Source organism: Hyperolius riggenbachi, chromosome 3, assembly GCF_040937935.1.
Source record: "Hyperolius riggenbachi isolate aHypRig1 chromosome 3, aHypRig1.pri, whole genome shotgun sequence".
NCBI classification, from domain to species: Eukaryota; Metazoa; Chordata; class Amphibia; order Anura; family Hyperoliidae; genus Hyperolius; species Hyperolius riggenbachi.
The window spans coordinates 515,634,014-515,654,060 of NC_090648.1; the positions used below are offsets into that span (position 1 = coordinate 515,634,014).

Below are 20,047 nucleotides of genomic sequence, written 5' to 3' on the forward strand. Positions count from 1 at the left end.
GCCTCCCCACCCCTCCCCAAGTGCTGTGTACTGTAGTGATGCTGGAGGAGTCTGCAGGGGCCCACCCCCAGCCTCTCCACCCCTCCCCAAGTGCTGTGTACTGTAGTGATACTGGAGGAGTCTGCAGAGCCCCGCCCCAACCTCTCTACCCCTCCCCAAGTGCTGTGTACTGTAGTGATGCTGGAGGAGTCTGCAGAGCTCCGCCTCCAACCTCTCTACCCCTTCCCAGTGCTGTATACTGTAGTGATGCTGGAGGAGTCTGCATAGCCAATTCAGCTCCATCAGAGGTGGACAGAGTGAGTGTAATAAGCTGAGGCTGGGAGCACAGTTGTCCGTTGGTTTTCTGTATGCGTTCTGCACACCAGAGGCTAGATTCACTAAACCGTGATATGACAAATAGCACACTTTATCAAAGATATCACACCTTATCAAATATAGCACACCTTATCAGAGTAGCATAGCGAGTGCTACAAACGTATGTCTGCTAATTGGCAATGGCACTCGCCCTGCCCTACGCCACTGCGGGTTCGTAGCACTCACTATACTACTCTGATAAGGTGTGTTATCTTTGATAAGGTGTGCTAATTGTCATATCACGGTTTGGTGAATCCAGCCTCATGTGTGTCTGTATGTGGGAAAACATGCACGTTTTATCACAGAAGCTAATGTAATTGATAGAGAAAATGTGTGCAGTGCTTCCCTGCTGTTTGTTTTTATCTGCATGGGGAAACACATTACATTATGCACTAGCCAACTGAATAACATTGGTTCCCAGTTTTGGTTCGCAGTTTACATGTGCAGAAAGCGAGGAGGGGGGATGGGGGGGGGGGGGGTTACCAGTGATTTCTAGTAACGCCCCTGTCAGTAGGTATTCCATTGATACAGCATTATGGTAATTATGTTGAAATTCCATTAGAATAGAGTGTATAGTGAAATCCAATCTCGCAGGTGTACGGTCTGTATACTGAAAGTTACTTTTAGTACAACAAAATGTATAAAGTAGGCCAACGGTTATATCCATTCATACCAAGGAGACATTCTGTTTTTGAGGTCACAAGAACACTAGATATACTGTATACTTGTCCCAGCTATGACTACACTATTGAATACACACTACAAATGATATAAGAATGCCACGTTACGCGAGTTATATACAGTACTAGATAAATATATATTGCTTTAAGAAAAATCCTAATTAAAAAATCTTTCAGCTACTTGATATACAAAAAAGGATACCGAGAGCCCAATATAGTGTAGTACGTTCTGGAATATGGGAATAGTAGAAGAGTACAAAGAAAAATACTCACAAAGCAGGGTTACCTCCAAGGCAACCACTGTGTAGGCAGGTGAGGAGATTGTCATGTCCTCACTAAAGGTGGCCACCAATGATCCAATTTCTAGCAAAAAATCGTTTGAGCGATCAAAAATTCTGATTCGAAGTGATAATACATCGTTCGCTACACCATCAACGAACCAATCTTTGCTTCCTATCTATCACAATCAATCAGAATTCACATATCACAAGCGATCAGAATCAGAATTTCTGAGCGCTCGAACAATTTTTCGCTAGAAATTGGACAGTTAGTGGCCACCTTAAGGATTAAGAAGTCACTCTCTGTAGATCGTAAAAGAAAGGGGAGATCCCCCTCCACCAAGGGTGGATACAGAGCTATGTAGTAAACAGAGGTGCCAGAAGAATAAAAACAATATCTAAAGTGTTAAAAAATGCTTGGGAAGTAGTGGTGGACTTCCCTCCTATAAGCAGACACTAAAGACTGTAAATTAATCAGCATAACAATTTATTGGCATACTCTGTGGTAAATTGCAACGCGTTTCGCAGGAAAAATCCTGCTTCTTCAGGCAATAAAAGTGGGGGTGCACACAACAGTAGTAGGTCCAGGATATGCCAGGCACCTTACCGCGGAGTATGCCAATAAATTGTTATTCGGACTAATTTACAGTCTTTAGTGTCTGCTTATAGGAGGTAAGTCCACCACTACCTCCCAAGCATGTTTAACACTTTAGATTTTGTTTTTATTCTTCTGGCGCCTCTGTTTACTACGTTTCAGTTACTTGAGATTACCTAAACCAATAACAACGTGCGTATAAAGTTATAATATTTCTGCACTCATAGCATGTTTGGCTGCAGCTGAGGGACATGAGCTCCCTGGAGATCGGGTCCTGATCTTTACAGGTGACACTTTGCGCCTGTACATCTAGCGAGATTTTGGCGGCTGATCAACCAATAGACAGATGTGATCAGAGAGAGATCTGTTCGCCGACATAAACCACAGGCCGACTCCCAATCGATTTCGGCATGAAATCCTCCCTGCCGCCATCTAATCTGAGTTTTTTCGCACTTCTGGTATTTACGCCCCCATGTGGTTGCCGCCATTATAGCATGAGGAGCACTGTGTGACATCACACACCTCACATGCTATATGCGGGTAGTCACGTGGGGCACGGATGTGGAAATAATGCACGGACACTCAGTGTGGATGGCGTGACTGGTAAAGTATAACCGCACGGGCACCGGGGGACATAATACATTAGGGGGGAGAGCAGCCTCAGGTTTCCGTCGCGTTCGCTGTTCACAAATATTGCACGCCGTCACCGCCGTGCATCGGATCGAGCATGTTGACCTGAAATTTCCAGCTTGTCTGACTAATGTCAGATGGAAATTGGTCACATGTATTGATCAAATTGTTGTTGCATGCTCTTGGCAGCTCTGATTTTCATCAGAATCGATAATAATGATTGAATCTGGTGGTTGATCAGCCGCCAAGTCTATAGATGTATGGCCACGTTTATTGTAATGTAACCTAAATCTGGTATGTGTGAACATTCATGTTCTTAATAGAGCCACTTTGAAAGTAAGTAAAGAATGAACTGCCTTCATCTAATCGCACAACTGGTTGTATGTTCTCTAGGACTCCTTATCAAACTCAGCCATAGATGTGATCAGCAGAGATCTGAATGTGTTCAGCGATGTCTGTGAGGCCCTAAACATTGTTGAGATCTTGCTGAGATTCCTGGCAGCTTCAGGAGGAGATCCAAACCTCTCAATAACAACTTATGTGGAAGATATCTTACAGATGAAGGAGCAGAGCAGCGCACATGTGCTTGAGGTAAGTATTGTCAAGCCACACCTAACTGCTAACTTAAGCCACACCTCACCGCTAACTTAAGCCACACCTCACCACTAACTTAGGCCACACCTCACCACTAACTTAAGCCACACATCATCGCTAACTTAAGCCACACCTCACCAATAACTTAAGCCACACCTCATGGCTAACATAAGCCACACCTCACCACTAAATTAAGCCACACCTCACCACTAACTTAAAGGATACCCGAACTGAAATGTGACATAATGAGATAGACAGGTGTATGTACAGTGCCTAGCACACACATAACTATGCTGTGTTCCTTTTTTTCTTTCTCTGCCTGAAAGAGTAAAAATATCAGGTATGTAAGTGGCTGACTCAGTCCTGACTCAGACAGGAAGTGACTACAGCGTGACCCTCACTGATAAGAAATTCCCCTTTTTTACCTCTTTCTTGCTCTCAGAAGCCATTTTCTGCTAGGAAAGTGTTTTATAGTTGGAATTTCTTATCAGTGAGGGTCACACTGTAGTCACTTCCTGTCTGAGTCAGGACTGAGTCAGCCACTTGCATACCTTATATTTACCTCTTTCAGGCAGAGAAAGAAAAAAAGGAACACAAGATAGTTATGTGTGTGCTAGGCACTGTACATACACATGTCTATCTCATTATGTCACATTTCAGTTCGGGTATCCTTTAACGTGGACATGAACTCTTGCACAAGATTGAAGAAATACGTAGAGAAATGCACCCTGTATGTATTTAGAGAGTTTAGCCTGTTTAATCCCACCTCATCTGTGGCTAATCACAAATTGTCATCTTATCTCTCCCCTGTGTCACCTGACTGCCCATGGCAGAGATGGCAGAAAAGGCCATTTGAAAGCACAGTAGAATAACAATATGTCTGCGTCCATGAATCAGGAAGTAGAAACAGTGCAGACTTATTTTAGGATTTGTGTCAGCTGTAACAAAGAAATGTTTTTGTTTACAGTGATACTGAAGCGAAAAAATCTCCTGATATAATGAATTGGTTGTGTAATACCGATAATTAATAGAACATTAGTGGCAAAGATAATAGTGTCATATTTTTATTTTCAGTTATATAGTGTTTTTTATAACATTGCATCATTCTCTAATAATTGCAGTTTCCACAATACACTCAGCATTCTAAATAATCTCACAGAGCAGGCTACGGACCCTTTGAACTTTTCTCTGCAGAAAAACCATAAACAAGGAAGAAACAATGAGAGACAGTTGAGATAAGTGCTTCAAAAGACAGTGCTGTCCAGGACTTTATAAAGTTGCAGAACTCAGAGAAGCTCCTTTGCATAGATAACTGAAGTTTCTTAACTCTTCCTGTACTGGAAACAATATGAGACTCATATCTCTACTGCTAATGTTCTGTTTCTTAGCTGTACTACACATACAGATCATTATATCATAGGTTTATTTTCACTTCAGATTCCCTTTAAAGGTTATTATGCTGTTGCTCATCTTTTAGAGCAGAAAGGAAGTCCTGAGTTCATGTCCGCTTTAAGCCACACCTCACCGCTAACTTAAGCCACACCTCACCGCTAATTCAAGCCACACCTCACCGCTAACTTAAGCCACACCTCACCGCTAATTCAAGCCACACCTCACCGCTAACTTAAGCCACACCTCATCGCTAATCCAAGCCACACCTCACCGCTAACTTAAGCCACACCCCACCGCTAATTCAAGCCACACCTCACCGCTAACTTAAGCCACACCTCACCGCTAATTTAAGCCACACCTCACCGCTAACTTAAGCCACACCTCACCGCTAATTTGAGCCACACCTCACCACTAATTTAAACCACACCTCATCGCTAATCCAAGCCACATCTCACCACTAATCCAAGCCACACCTCACCGCTAACTTAAGCCACACCTCATCGCTAATCCAAGCCACACCTCACCGCTAATTAAAGCCACACCTCATCTCTAATTTAAGACACACCTCATCGCTAATCCAAGCCACATCTCACCAATAACTTAAGCCACACCTCACCACTAATCCAAGCCACACCTCACCGCTAACTTAAGCCACACCTCATCGCTAATCCAAGCCACATCTCACCAATAACTTAAGCCACACCTCATCGCTAATTAAAGCCACACCTCATCTCTAACATAAGCCACACCTCATCGCTAATCCAAGCCACATCTCACCGCTAATCCAAGCCACACCTCACCACTAATTTAAGCCACACCTCATCGCTAATCCAAGCCACACCTCACCGCTAACTTAAGCCACACCTCACCGCTAACTTAAGACACACCTCACCGCTAACTTAAGACACACCTCACCGCTAACTTAAGCCACACCTCACCGCTAACTTAAGCCACACCTCACCACTAACTTAAGCCACACCTCACCGCTAATCCAAGCCACACCTCACCGCTAACTTAAGCCACACCTCACCGCTAACTTAAGCCACACCTCACCGCTAATCCAAGCCACACCTCACCGCTAATTTAAGCCACACCTCACTGCTAACTTAAGCCACACCTCACCGCTAACTTAAGCCACACCTCACCGCTAACTTAAGCCACACCTCACTGCTAACTTAAGCCACACCTCACCACTAACTTAAACCACACCTCACCGCTAACTTAAGCCACACCTCACCGCTAACTTAAGCCACACCTCACCGCTAACTTAAGCCACACCTCACTGCTAACTTAAGCCACACCTCACCGCTAACTTAAGACACACCTCACCACTAATCCAAGCCACACCTCACCGCTAATCCAAGCCACACCTCACCGCTAATTTAAACCACACCTCACCGCTAACCTTGAGGTGAGCTTGATGCGAAGATAAACAATTGTATCTATTGAAATAATCGTATGTTAGGACTCATAACTCTCAGTGGCCGCCAGCCTTTTTAAAGGAAATGTAAAGTGTAAATAAAAAATGAGTTTAACTTACCTGGGGCTTCTTGCAGCCCCCTGGAGTCGTCCTGTGCCCATGGCATCGGCCCCAGCCCTTCTGGCAAGCAGCAGCGACCTCTGCAAAGCTGGCCGGCCACGCGCCTCCTTACCCGCTCCCACGGCCGGGAGCATTCTGCGCATGCCCAGTATGCTAAAATCGCTGTTGCACATGCGCAGAGTGCTCCTGGCAGCGGAAGCACAATGGGCCACGCATGTGCAGTAGGCGGCGACTGGAGGTGAGGGGACAGCTTTGCGGGGGTCACCGCTGCTTGCGGGAGGGACTCAGACCGATGTTGTGGGCTCAGGATAACTCCAGGGGGCTGCAAGGATCTCTGGGTAAGTGAAAATGATTTTTTATTGGGCCTTAAGGAACCGTTGTTGCATTGTGTATAAAAGTATCTTTTGGTTTGTTGCTTTCAGGCACTGAAATGCTGTCGCTTGAAGAACACGATTGCGTTATGGCAGCTACTAACCGCACTTAAGTCCCGGCACCTTGTACATCTGCGGAGGGTAAGATCTGATCACACCGCTAATGCTAGGCACACACTATACAATCTGTGGTAGATCAGGTATACAATCAAAATCTTCCAAATCGTTTACCTGGGCTACTAGCTTGCAAAAGTGAATAATACTAGGCAAGATTTCGTCCAGATGCGGTAGAAAGCCATTCGCCAATGGGGCGCATCCAATTCCCTGATCAATCCATATTTCATATGTAAAAAATGTATTTCTAGTCAGTCTTTGTATAGCATCTAATCTCTGATCTATTATAAACAATTTGCAGTGTATGCCTTCTAGATTAATGCGGACGCTACATAAACGTCACCCGTAATGATGGAACGTTTCAGGCAACATTGTAGGGAGCGAGTGGTGTACAGAGGTGCTGCTTGGCTGCAGCTGAGTAATGTGTATGGAGAGGAGACGAGGGACAACATGGTGGTACATGAGCAGGGGGTGTCTGGTAAGGCGGGTGAGTACCAGTGTGCTGAGCTCACCTGTGGCTTTTAGTTTACCGATTTGGTGGAATGGATCTTTAAAGTACAAATGAAGCAAGAGGTATGCAGAAGCTGCCATATTTATTTCCTTTTAAGCAATACCGGTTGCCTGGCAGTCCTGCTGATCCTCTACCTCTAATACTATTAGCCATAGCCCCTGAACAAGCATGCAGCAGATTAGGTGCTCTGACTGAAGTGTGACTGGATGAGGTGCATGCTTGTTTCAGGTGTGCGATTCAGGCACTACTGCTGCCAAATAGATCAGCAGGAGAGCCAGGCAACTGGTATTGTTTAAAAGGAAGTAAATATGTAAGCCTCTGTATCCCTGTCACTTCAGTTGTCCTTTAAACAACATGGTAGGACTGGCCCAGCTACAGACCTGCACTGTACCTACTCCTACCTATTTCCTGATGAAGCGGAGTCATACCTTTGAAACACGTTGCAATTTCCCCTGGATTATGTACATACATTTTTTTCTACTAAACTTTGTTGGCATATCTTGTGTCTGGAGGAGGTAAGGCCACTACTGCCTCCACAAATGTTAAACTTTTTAGACATTTTTATTGTTCTGGCTCCTCTGTATCCCTGTTACATTGTAGGATAGCTGTTCAGACACCAGAATATCTGCTTAGATGGCACTGAACAGTGGTGAAGCAATACGGGATACAGAGTTTGCAGCCACTATCGGGCCCCCTTTAAGTATTAACTCTATATTAGCGCTATGCTGGTACTGATCACCTCTATCAGGGTTTTGTATATTGGCTATCAATAATAAATTAATGCTTCTTCTCCCCCTGCTTACACTGATCTGCCGCCCTCGGTGGGAGGATTTGGGGTGGCAAGCATTTCATTACTTTTATGGGGCCGCTTTCTAGGCCCCTCCCATGTATGCTGCCTGCCATCTTGTTCAGGGGCTATGGCTAATAGTATTAGAGACAGAGGATCAGCAGGACAGCCAGGCAACTGGTATTGCTTGAAAGGAAATCAACATGGTAGCCTCTGTATCAGTCTCACTACAGTTCTCCTTTAAACGCTTGCTGCTCCCACCTACAGACCATACCATTTACCAGTCTCCTCGGGGGAGGTTCATTTGACATATTTATTTAATAGAGGTGCTTAGATCCCTGTAAACTGCGGTAAGCTGGACATAAGTTTGAGCTGTAATACAAAGTATTGTACTCAGGGCCAGGGCTTCCATAGAGGCAAACTGGGCGATGACCCTGGGCCCCAAGTCAGCTGCCGGGCCCACTCCCAGGGTTCACCCCAACTATACTATGGAGCACGGCAGAGTTTATGGTAGCGTAGGGACTCACCTATCCCGGATAGCGCACCCGGCGGTATAACATGTGCCACGTTATGGAGGAGAGGCCCCCCTGTGAAGACGGGAATACACGGGGTAAGGGAGGAGCGCAGCAGCCGGGACAGGTGAGTCACTACCCTGCCGGAAACTCTGCAAAGGCCTCGGGGACCACAATAAAGGTGGGTGGAGACCTGGGGGGAGCTGGCTGAGGGGGTCCTGGAGGGTGTGTTGGGGGTGGAAATTTTCCTAGAAAATAACAACAATAGGCCTCTAATGCTGCTTACAAAGATGAGGGGGGGGGCAGGTTAATTGGCCCTGTGGCCCCATAGAAGCAGAGCTGATTGTGATGTTGTTTTAGGATCCCTTTGCTGATGTGGATAAATCTTACAAGGAAACGTTAGACAAGGACAGACGCCATGCGCTGAACGTGTTCCTGGAACAACACGGCACCAACCTGTTCCTGCTGGAGCTGCATGAGATGATCCTGCTGAAGCTGAGGAGGCCACGCAGTGCCGAGGACTTCCCACCCGCATGGATGTAAGTTCAAAGACATGCCCCTCCCTGTACAACCTTTCAGCTCCGCCTCTCATTACAACCATTCAGCTCCGCCCCTCCCTGTACAAGTATTCAGCTCCGCCCTTCCTGTACAACCATTCAGCTCCGCCCCTCTGTACAACCATTCAGCTCCGCCCCTCCCTGTACAACCATTCAGCTCCGTCCCTCCCTGTACAACCATTCAGTTCTGCCCTTCCTGTACAACCATTCAGCTCCGCCACTCAGTACATCCATTCAGCTCCGCTCCTCCCTGTACAACCATTCAGCTCCGCCCCTCGGTACAACCATTCAGCTCCTGCCCTCTGTACAACCATTCAACTCCGCCCCTCTGTACAACCATCCAGCTCCACCCCTCTGTACTACTATTCAGCTCCACCCTTCTGTACAACCATTCAGCTCCGCCTCTCAGTACAACCATTCAGCTCTGCCCCTCCGTTCAGCTTCGCCCCTCTGTACAACCATTCAGCTCCTCCACTCTGTACAACCATTCAGCTCCATCCCTCCCTGTACAACCATTCAGCTCCATCCCTCCCTGTACAACCATTCAGCACCGCCCTTCCTGTACAACCATTCAGCTCCACCCCTCTGTACAACTGTTCAGCTCCACCCCTCTGTACAACCATTCAGCTCCACCCCTCTGTACAACCATTCAGCTCCACCCCTCTGTACAACCATTCAGCTCCACCCCTCTGTACAACCATTTAGCTCCACCCCTCTGTACAACCATTCAGCTCCACCCCTCTGTACAACCATTCAGCTCCACCCCTCTGTACAACCATTCAGCTCCATCCCTCCCTGTACAACCATTCAGCTCCATCCCTCCCTGTACAACCATTCAGCACCGCCCTTCCTGTACAACCATTCAGCTCCACCCCTCTGTACAACTGTTCAGCTCCACCCCTCTGTACAACCATTCAGCTCCACCCCTCTGTACAACCATTTAGCTCCACCCCTCTGTACAACCATTTAGCTCCACCCCTCTGTACAACCATTCAGCTCCACCCCTCTGTACAACCATTCAGCTCCACCCCTCTGTACAACCATTCAGCTCCTCCACTCTGTACAACCATTCAGCTCCTCCACTCTGTACAACCATTCAGCTCCTCCACTCCGTATAACCATTCAGCTCCGCCCCTCTGTACAACCATTCAGCTCAGCCCTCCCTGTACAACCATTCAGCTCCGCCCCTCTGTACAACCATTCGGCTCCTCCCCTCAGTACAACCATTCAGCTCCACCCCTCTGTACAACCATTCAGCTCCGCCCCTCTATTACCAATTAGCTCCACCCCTCTGTACAACCATTCAGCACCGCCCTTCCTGTACAACCATTCAGCACCGCCCTTCCTGTACAACCATTCAGCTCCACCCCTCTGTACAACCATTCAGCTCCTCCCCTCAGTACAACCATTCAGCTCCACCCCTCTGTACAACCATTCAGCACCGCCCTTCCTGTACAACCATTCAGCACCGCCCTTCCTGTACAACCATTCAGCTCCACCCCTCTGTACAACCATTCAGCTCCTCCCCTCAGTACAACCATTCAGCTCCACCCCTCTGTACAACCATTCAGCACCGCCCTTCCTGTACAACCATTCAGCACCGCCCTTCCTGTACAACCATTCAGCTCCACCCCTCTGTACAACCATTCAGCTCCTCCCCTCAGTACAACCATTCAGCTCCACCCCTCTGTACAACCATTCAGCACCGCCCTTCCTGTACAACCATTCAGCACCGCCCTTCCTGTACAACCATTCAGCTCCACCCCTCTACAACCATTCAACTCCGCCCCTTGGTACAACCATTAAGCTCTGCCCCTCAGTACAACCATTCAGCTTGACCCCTCTGTACAAACATTCAACTCCGCCCCTCTGTACAACCATTCAGCTCCGCCCTTCCTGTACAACCATTCAGCTCCGCCCTTCCTATACAAACATTCAGCTACATCCCTCTGTACAACCATTCAGCTCCGCCCTTCCTGTACAACCATTCAGCTCCATTCCTTCTGTACAACCATTCAGCTCTGCCCCTCTGTACAAGCACTTAGCTCCGCCCCTCAGTACAAGCACTTAGCTCCGCCCCTCTGTACAACCATTCAGCTCTGCTCAGACAAGTATACCTGTAGCCTGGCACACACAAACAATTGTGGTTAGCCAATTATTGGCCAATTATAGCAACTCGTAGAACGAGGGCATATCCACACAATTGGCTCATAGTACAGTAGAATCTTTTTATAGTAAACTCCAAGGGACTGGGCCAAGTAATTTACTGTATCAAAAGTTCACTATATCAGAAATAGTTATACTCAAGCACCAAAAGTATTGTATAGAGCACTGGATCCTAATTAAATAATTAGGAGTAAACTTTTCTCTTTTCAATGCTTCAGCAAGCGAGCACAGACAGTGCTTAACTCCTTGCCAATTGTCGTGAACGCAGCAGCAGCCCCAGGACCGCCCCACGCCGTGAACGACCTTCTATGGGGCTAGCAGGAGATCATGTGCACCGATGCGAGCACATTTCTGCTTGGAAGGCAGAGCTCCGCCTTCAGTATCCCAGCGGCTCGCCGCTCAGAGACTGTTAGACGGCAAAAACACTGTCTATAAACGTACAGCGCTGCGATCCGCAGCAGTGCTGGACTGGGGACAGTCATGTGACACGGCTGTCCCCCTGGGCGGAAGAAAAGCAATCCGCTGTCATAGGCTGATTGGCTGGCGGGCTAAGTATAAAAATAATTTTTTAAAAATGCACAAATGTATTTAATACTGTAAATAATAAAATAAATATTTATAAAAAACAAACAAACAACTGGGGGGGGGGGGGGGGATTATTCCCCACCATCAGAGAGCTCTGTTGGTGGGGAGAAAAGGAGGGGAGGATCACTTGTGTGTTGAGTTGTATAGCCCTGCAGCAAGGCCTTAAAGTGAATGAGAACCCATTTATAAATAAAAGTCAGATACTCACCTAAGGAGAGGGAGGCTCTGGGTCCCATAGAGCATTCCTTCTCCTCTCCCGGTCCCTGCTGTTGCGCTGGCTCCCCGGTAGCGGTATTCGGCCGTTTCGGTCAAATACCGCTGTCTCCCGGCCGAAGGGAGGCTTCGGAAATGCTTCAGAAGCCCGAGTGCTTCGGAAGACGGGCCGCTCTACACTGCACACGCCCTCTATGATGCACTGGTGCATATGCAGTGTGTAGCCGGCTGTCTTCGGGAGGACTCAGCTCCAGAAGACTTCTGATGTCCCCGCGGTGGAGGAATTGAACGGGGGAGCCTGCGCAGCATCAGGGCCTCCGGGAGACGAGAGGGAAGGCTCATTAGGACCGAGACTTCCCTCTCCTTAGGTGAGTATCTGACTTTGATTTACCTAATCATGGATTCCCATTAGCTTTAAAGCTGCAATGGCCCAATTAGTAAAAAATGGCCTGGTCACTAGGGGGGTTTAACACCGCAGTCCTCAAGTGGTTAAGCTAAATCACAACGCACAGAGCTCAATATGCTGGGATTTGCATGCAATAATCATGCAGCAGCTTGCACAGAAAGCATACATCTCACTGTCCACATTTCTGTGTAGCATTGCAGCCATGCACACGCAAGTCACAGATGATAGGCATTAGGCATTTCTAATCAGGCAGCAGCGCTTAGGCCCCGTTCACCTCTGAGCGTTTTGCCGGCGATTTCGCCAAAACGCTCAAGCGCTAGTGCCATAATAACCTATGGAACCGTTCTCACTTGGGCGATTTGCATTAATTGGCCCCAAAAAATTTGTATCCTGCACCACTATCAGGCGATTTCCAGGCGACCGCGTTTAGTGCTATAGATTGCAGAAAATCGCCCCAAGTGTGAATGGCGATTTTCCGCATTAATCGCCAAAAATCGCCATAGCAAAACACTTGCAAAAGCGCTAGCATTTGCAAGTGTGAATGGGCCCTTACATAGGAAGCATAAACCAGTAAATGCAGGTTGAGGTCTTTTGAGGTAATCCACGAGGGGCCAGAGCAGTGTGCAGACAGCAAGCTACAAGTGGCTGCCAGCCCCGCCCACTGACCACGTATCAGGGGTCTACGACTGATGTATGACGCATGCCCCGCCCACTTTCCACTATAGCCAGCCCGGCCACTGACCACATATCAGGGGTCTACGACTGATGTATGACGCATGCCTCGCCAACTTTCCACTATAGCCGGATACAGAATACCATAAGGGCCAAAAACAGGTTCACTATAACTGAAGTTATGTCAGAGTTTACCATACCAGGCGCTACTCCCATATATTTATAATGGGGCTTAGAATGGACCTGGATGTTTAGTTTACTATACTCAATGTTCTACTATATCAGAGTTTACTAAAACAAGATTATACTGTATTCAAATGTTGTTGGTCCTCCATGATACATGAAGGTTGTAAAATTGGGCATTGATTGGCCAATCAAAATTGGATGTGTGTACCAGGATTAACGTTCTACAGTGCAGAGCTAAACATTGCATGTCAGTGTTATATAAATACATAATAATAATAATATGGTAGGACATTATGACATTACGATGGACATTTGAAATTACTATGACTATGGTAGGATTATAGTGTGAGCTCCTCTGAGGACAGTCAGTGACATGACTATGTACTCTGTAATGTGCTGCAGGAGATGTCAGTGCTATATAAATACATAATAATAATATGGTAGGACATTAGATTGACTATGGTAGGATTATAGTGTGAGCTCCTCTGAGGACAGTCAGTGACATGACTATGTATTCTGTAATGTGCTGCAGGAGAGGTCAGTGCTATATAAATACATAATAATAATAATATGGCAGGACATTAGACTATGACTATGGTAGGATTGGATTGTGAGCTCCTCTGAGGACAGTCAGTGACATGACTATGTACTCTGTAATGTGCTGCAGGAGATGTCAGTGCTATATAAATACATAATAATAATATGGTAGGACATTAGATTGACTATGGTAGGATTATAGTGTGAGCTCCTCTGAGGACAGTCAGTGACATGACTATGTATTCTGTAATGTGCTGCAGGAGAGGTCAGTGCTATATAAATACATAATAATAATAATATGGCAGGACATTAGACTATGACTGTGGTAGGATTGGATTGTGAGCTCCTCTGAGGACAGTCAGTGACATGACTATGTACTCTGTAAAGTGCTGCAGAAGATGTCAGTGCTATATAAATACATAATAAAATTATGGGAGAACATTAGACTATGACTATGGTAGGATTAGAGTGTGAGCTCCTCTGAGGACAGTCAGTGACATGACTATGCACTCTGTAATGTGCTGCAGAAGATGTCAGTGCTATATAAATACATAATAATAATATGGTAGGACATTACACTATGCCTATGGTAGGATTAGAGTGTGAGCTCCTCTGAGGACAGTCAGTGACATGACTATGTATTCTGTAAAGTGCTGCAGAAGATGTCAGTGCTATATAAATACATAATAATAATATGGTAGGACATTAGACTATGACTATGGTAGGATTAGAGTGTGAGCTCCTCTGAGGACAGTCAGTGACATGACTATGTACTCTGTAATGTGCTGCAGAAGATGTCAGTGCTATATAAATACATAATAATAATATGGTAGGACATTAGACTATGACTATGGTAGGATTAGAGTGTGAGCTCCTCTGAGGACAGTCAGTGACATGACTATGTATTCTGTAATGTGCTGCAGAAGATGTCGTGCTATATAAATACATAATAATAATATGGTAGGACATTAGACTATGACTATGGTAGGATTAGAGTGTGAGCTCCTCTGAGGACAGTCAGTGACATGACTATGCACTCTGTAATGTGCTGCAGAAGATGTCAGTGCTATATAAATACATAATAATAATATGGGAGGAAATTAGACTATGACTATGGTAGGATTAGAGTGTGAGCCCCTCTGAGGACAGTCAGTGACATGACTATGTACTCTGTAATGTGCTGCAGGAGATGTCAGTGCTATATAAATACATATTAATATGGTAGGACATTAGACTGACTATGGTAGGATTATAGTGTGAGCTCCTCTGAGGACAGTCAGTGACATGACTATGTACTCTGTACAGTGCTGCAGAAGATGTCAGTGCTACATAAATACATAATAATAATATGGCAGGACATTACACTATGACTATGGCAGGATTAGATTGTGAGCTCCTCTGAGGACAGTCAGTAACATGACTATGTACTCGGTACAGTGCTGCAGGAGAGGTCAGTGCTATATAAATACATAATAATATGGTAGGACATTACACTATGACTATGGTAGGATTAGATGGTGAGCTCCTCTGAGAACAGTCAGTGACATGACTATGTACTCTGTACAGTGCTGCAGGAGATGTCAGTGCTATATAAATACATAATAATATGGTAGGACATTAGACTATGACTATGGTAGGATTAGAGTGTGAGCTCCTCTGAGGACAGTCAGTGACATGACTATGTACTCTGCAATGTGCTGCAGGAGATGTCAGTGCTATATAAATACATAATAATAATATGGTAGGACATTAGACTATGACTATGGTAGGATTAGAGTGTGAGCTCCTCTGAGGACAGTCAGTGACATGACTATGTACTCTGTAATGTGCTGCAGAAGATGTCAGTGCTATATAAATACATAATAATAATATGGTAGGACATTAGACTGACTATGGTAGGATTATAGTGTGAGCTCCTCTGAGGACAGTCAGTGACATGACTATGTACTCTGTACAGTGCTGCAGAAGATGTCAGTGCTACATAAATACATAATAATAATATGGCAGGACATTACACTATGACTATGGCAGGATTAGATTGTGAGCTCCTCTGAGGACAGTCAGTAACATGACTATGTACTCGGTACAGTGCTGCAGGAGAGGTCAGTGCTATATAAATACATAATAATATGGTAGGACATTACACTATGACTATGGTAGGATTAGATGGTGAGCTCCTCTGAGAACAGTCAGTGACATGACTATGTACTCTGTACAGTGCTGCAGGAGATGTCAGTGCTATATAAATACATAATAATATGGTAGGACATTAGACTATGACTATGGTAGGATTAGAGTGTGAGCTCCTCTGAGGACAGTCAGTGACATGACTATGTACTCTGCAATGTGCTGCAGGAGATGTCAGTGCTATATAAATACATAATAATAATATGGTAGGACATTACACTATGACTATGGTAGGATTAGAGTGTGAGCTCCTCTGAGGATAGTCAGTGACATGACTATGTACTCTGTACAGTGCTGCAGAAGATGTCAGTGCTATATAAATACATAATAATAATATGGTAGGACATTACACTATGACTATGGTAGGATTAGAGTGTGAGCTCCTCTGAGGATAGTCAGTGACATGACTATGTACTCTGTAATGTGCTGCAGGAGATGTCAGTGCTATATAAATACATAATAATAATATGGTAGGACATTAGACTATGGCTATGGTAGGATTAGATTGTGAGCTCCTCTGAGGACAGTCAGTGACATGACTATGTACTCTGTAATGTGCTGCAGAATATGTCAGTGTTATATAAATACATAATAATAATATGGGAGGACATTAGACTATGACTATGGTAGGATTAGAGTGTGAGCTCCTCTGAGGACAGTCGGTGACATGACTATGTACTCTGTAATGTGCTGCAGAAGATGTCAGTGCTATATAAATACATAACAGTATGGCAGTAGGCCATAATATGGAGTGACACCAACACCACTGCACAAATATCTTGTCTGATTCCCTTTCTCCTGATGCTATTGATGACATTATTCTGCAGCCTGAAAGATGTGTTGGGTCCTCTCCTGGATGAGAAAGAAGTCGCCTTCTTGGAGCTGGAGGAGGACTTCCCTGAGCAGATCTCACTGGCGCACTGCACCGAGGCGTGGAAAGTTGCCGCATCCAAGAAGTGGAGGCGTGTCTGACCACTGGGAGGCGATAACGGCTACCGGGTAGTCTATGTCTGACCACTAGGGGGCGATAATGGCTGCCGGAGAGCCAATGTCTGACCACTGGGAGGCGATAACGGCTACCGGGTAGTCGATGTCTGACCACTAGGGGGCGATAATGGCTGCGGAGAGCCAATGTCTGACCACTGGGAGGCATAACGGCTGCCGGGAGGCCGATGTTTGTTCTGCCTTCTCATCCTTCACATTATGCTGCTGCTAGATTTTTTTTATACATTTTCTATGTTTTCTTGTTTTGTATCCATGTACAGTTTTGGGGCTATACTGATTCTTGTTTGCGATTAAATGTTGGGAGCAAAAATGTCAAAAAAAAAATCCAATTCTTACAAGTTAAGTTGCCATATACATTATATGAAGCTGGACTCAGGGCAGATCCCAAGTATGGTTGATATTAGCATTAAAGTGATCTTTTATAAGATGCATTTATTATTCTTTACAAATGCTTTATAAAACACATGTTGCACTGAAGGGCTTATTCACACTGCGATGCATTGCAGGCAATTTCCAACTTGACTGCTGATCGCCAGCGATCACCAAAGCATTGTACACAGTGTATGTATCTCTAGGGGATCATTTACATTGAAATCTCAGGTGCGCTGCTTGCAGCATTTTTTGCAATAGCACAATCCCCGCAAAATCGCAAGTGTCAATGAGCCCTCAGCAATGTTAATCATTTAGGACTGTTAATCAATTTAGTGTTTATTATTTCGAGTTGATGCAAACTGTATGTAAATTTATGCAACTTGGAATTAAATGTTCTAATTCAAGGCGGCGTAATTTTGTGTAACATTTGCATAAATTTGAAGTCCTTGCTGCATTTGATTCGTACACATACATAACAATTTAGTAGCCTCTCCTTGTAGTCCACCCTTCTCAGTGATGCAGAGAAAGGGTGTGGCCTGGAATAACTACTAAAGGCAATTAGAATTTTGCAGTAATTTTTTTCTAAGTTTTTTATTTTTACTATAGCATATGTATATTTACATTTTATATTGAAACTGAGGTAGAAAAATCTACACAAGAAGTTGCAAGCTGTCAGCAATTGCTGGGACCAGAGTGCAACCAACTGCATTCCCTCTCCAACCCCTCCTCCCAGACAAAACCAGGCAACCAGCATTGATAGTTACGTCAAGTGGGTGGGGTTCACTGTGTTCCCCGTCACAGTCCCACCCACTACTGACTGAGTCAGCTGCAGGGAATCAGGAAGGGCGGGGACAATTTTAGGGAGTGGCATGATTCTGCCACTGCTTGCTGTCTGGGCATCTGTATATTATTTGCAGTACTACGGTATTTTAAATACATAATAGATTTGCATTTCTAGGAATATGAGCTAAAATTAGGGCTTCATCCACTTCAGACCAACTCTCCAGTAACATTCCAATGACATTCCTACTTTATATATGTATGTTGGGACCATGTTTGACTGCATTATATTCATAATAAAAACAAAAAGCACTGTTCATATCGTGTTATGTTTTATTCTATTTTATTTATGGTACACTATAGAAAACTGATTGAATCATTCATTAGAAAATATAGCTTACAATTAATTACTAATTGATATGCCATGGTTGATTATTTTGGTTACTGCAGTATCAGGTGCGTGTGAAGAATAGCGGAATGTGAAAGCCTTCCCTTTTATCTTGGGCCCTGTTCGCCATGGTCTGGTGCAGTATAATGGCCACACCTGTAACCAGACTTGCCACACTGGCAATGCAACACCTATGTAACGATCACAAAACACGTGCGTCATTGCAAGACGCACACATTAACAGTCGGCGCGACGCATAGCTTTCATTGTTTGTATGCGTCATTGTATCCGACACAACACGCAGGTAACATGCGGCTCTGCCTTTCCTATCTGTTACATTCCTGCTGTTACAATGCAATAGGCACTGAGAACGTAGCCTTAAAGCACACCTGACTCGAAGCAGAATTACCTGAGGTAAGCACAGTTCGTGCTGCATCCGCATACCTCTGTGAGTTGTCCGGTCCTCGTCTCATCCCCCCTCAGGAAGGAAGGGGCAGGGTTGCCATGATGTTCCCTCCAATTACTCCCACAAGGAGCACATCCACTAAAAGTTTCATCTGCATTATTTTAAACTGGTCAATACAAACAGTCTTAGCTTGAAAACATTAACACATAGTTGTTGGACGCAATATAACTGACTCAGGTGGCGGGAAAGATGGGAGGGGCAGAAAGGTGCCTGTTTCTCTGGTTACAGGAAAGCGGACCGTGACCACCCACCTTTTGTTGCTTCTTCCCATTTGGAGGATCATCAACCATTTTCAGTAGAAATGCTGCGCCCATTCAGATGAAGGAAGATTATGACAAGAATAACCTCAAGTTTCCATGAAACAAACGTGTGAATTCTGGAGAAACACAATGAAGATAGAGAGAGCAGACAGAGGGAGAGAACATGGGAACCAGAGTAAACCTCATAGGTAGCTCAAAGGGAGAGATATAGGTTGTGAAGAGAGAGGGAGGCTGTGGAGATAGACTGGTTGTGGAGAGAGAGATTGAGGATAGAGGGAGAGATTGTGGAGAGAAAGGAAAGTTGTAAAGAGAGGCGGAGTGATAGAGGGTGAGATGATAGAGCAATGGTGTGGAGAGAGAGAATGAGGGTAGAGGGAGAGGCCGTGGAGGGAGAGGTGGAGTGACAGAGGGCATGGTGAAGAGTGAGGTTGAGGAGATTGTGTGAGATCGTGGAGTGAGTTTGTGGAGAGAAGGTGGCTGTGGAGAGACAGAGGTTGTAGCATGATAGAGGTTGTGTAGGGTCAGATTGTACAGAAAGGGGGAGATTATGAAGAGAGAGAGAGAGAAAGGTTATGAAGGGAGATGGAGGTTGTGCCGGGAGATGGAGGTTGTGGAGAAGGATGGAGGTTATGCATCCATCCTTTGTAATTACACCCTTGCATGGTACAGTGGCAGTCGTGTATTACACAACATGGCGCCTACATTTTCCAACCTCAATGCAGACAGGCATACAGTGCTGAGGATACATGAACTAACATGCTTGTCGGATCACCATTCCACCACCAGGCCCTATGCCCGGGTATGGGGACTGGAAGGTCTAAGGAGAGGGACCCCATGCAGTTTTGATTTGTAATGTAGGTTTTTGTTTATAAACTTGTCTAGTCACCAATGACAAGCCTGTATGCAAAA

At 45.3% G+C, this 20,047-nt stretch overlaps 1 protein-coding gene across 1 annotated transcript in view; it reads left to right on the forward strand.

Annotated features, from left to right (window-relative positions):
- Positions 1 to 18,343, forward strand: part of LOC137564491 (E3 ubiquitin-protein ligase RNF213-like) — a 301,009-nt gene extending 282,666 nt beyond the window's left edge. Inside the window, exons 56-59 of the mRNA XM_068278409.1 lie at positions 2,931 to 3,128; positions 6,486 to 6,575; positions 8,719 to 8,897; positions 16,695 to 18,343. Of these exons, the coding sequence (XP_068134510.1) occupies positions 2,931 to 3,128; positions 6,486 to 6,575; positions 8,719 to 8,897; positions 16,695 to 16,839 (612 nt within the window). The 3' untranslated portion in view covers positions 16,840 to 18,343. The remainder of the gene's footprint in view (positions 1 to 2,930; positions 3,129 to 6,485; positions 6,576 to 8,718; positions 8,898 to 16,694) is intronic.
- The last annotated feature ends 1,704 nt before the right edge of the window (positions 18,344 to 20,047 follow it).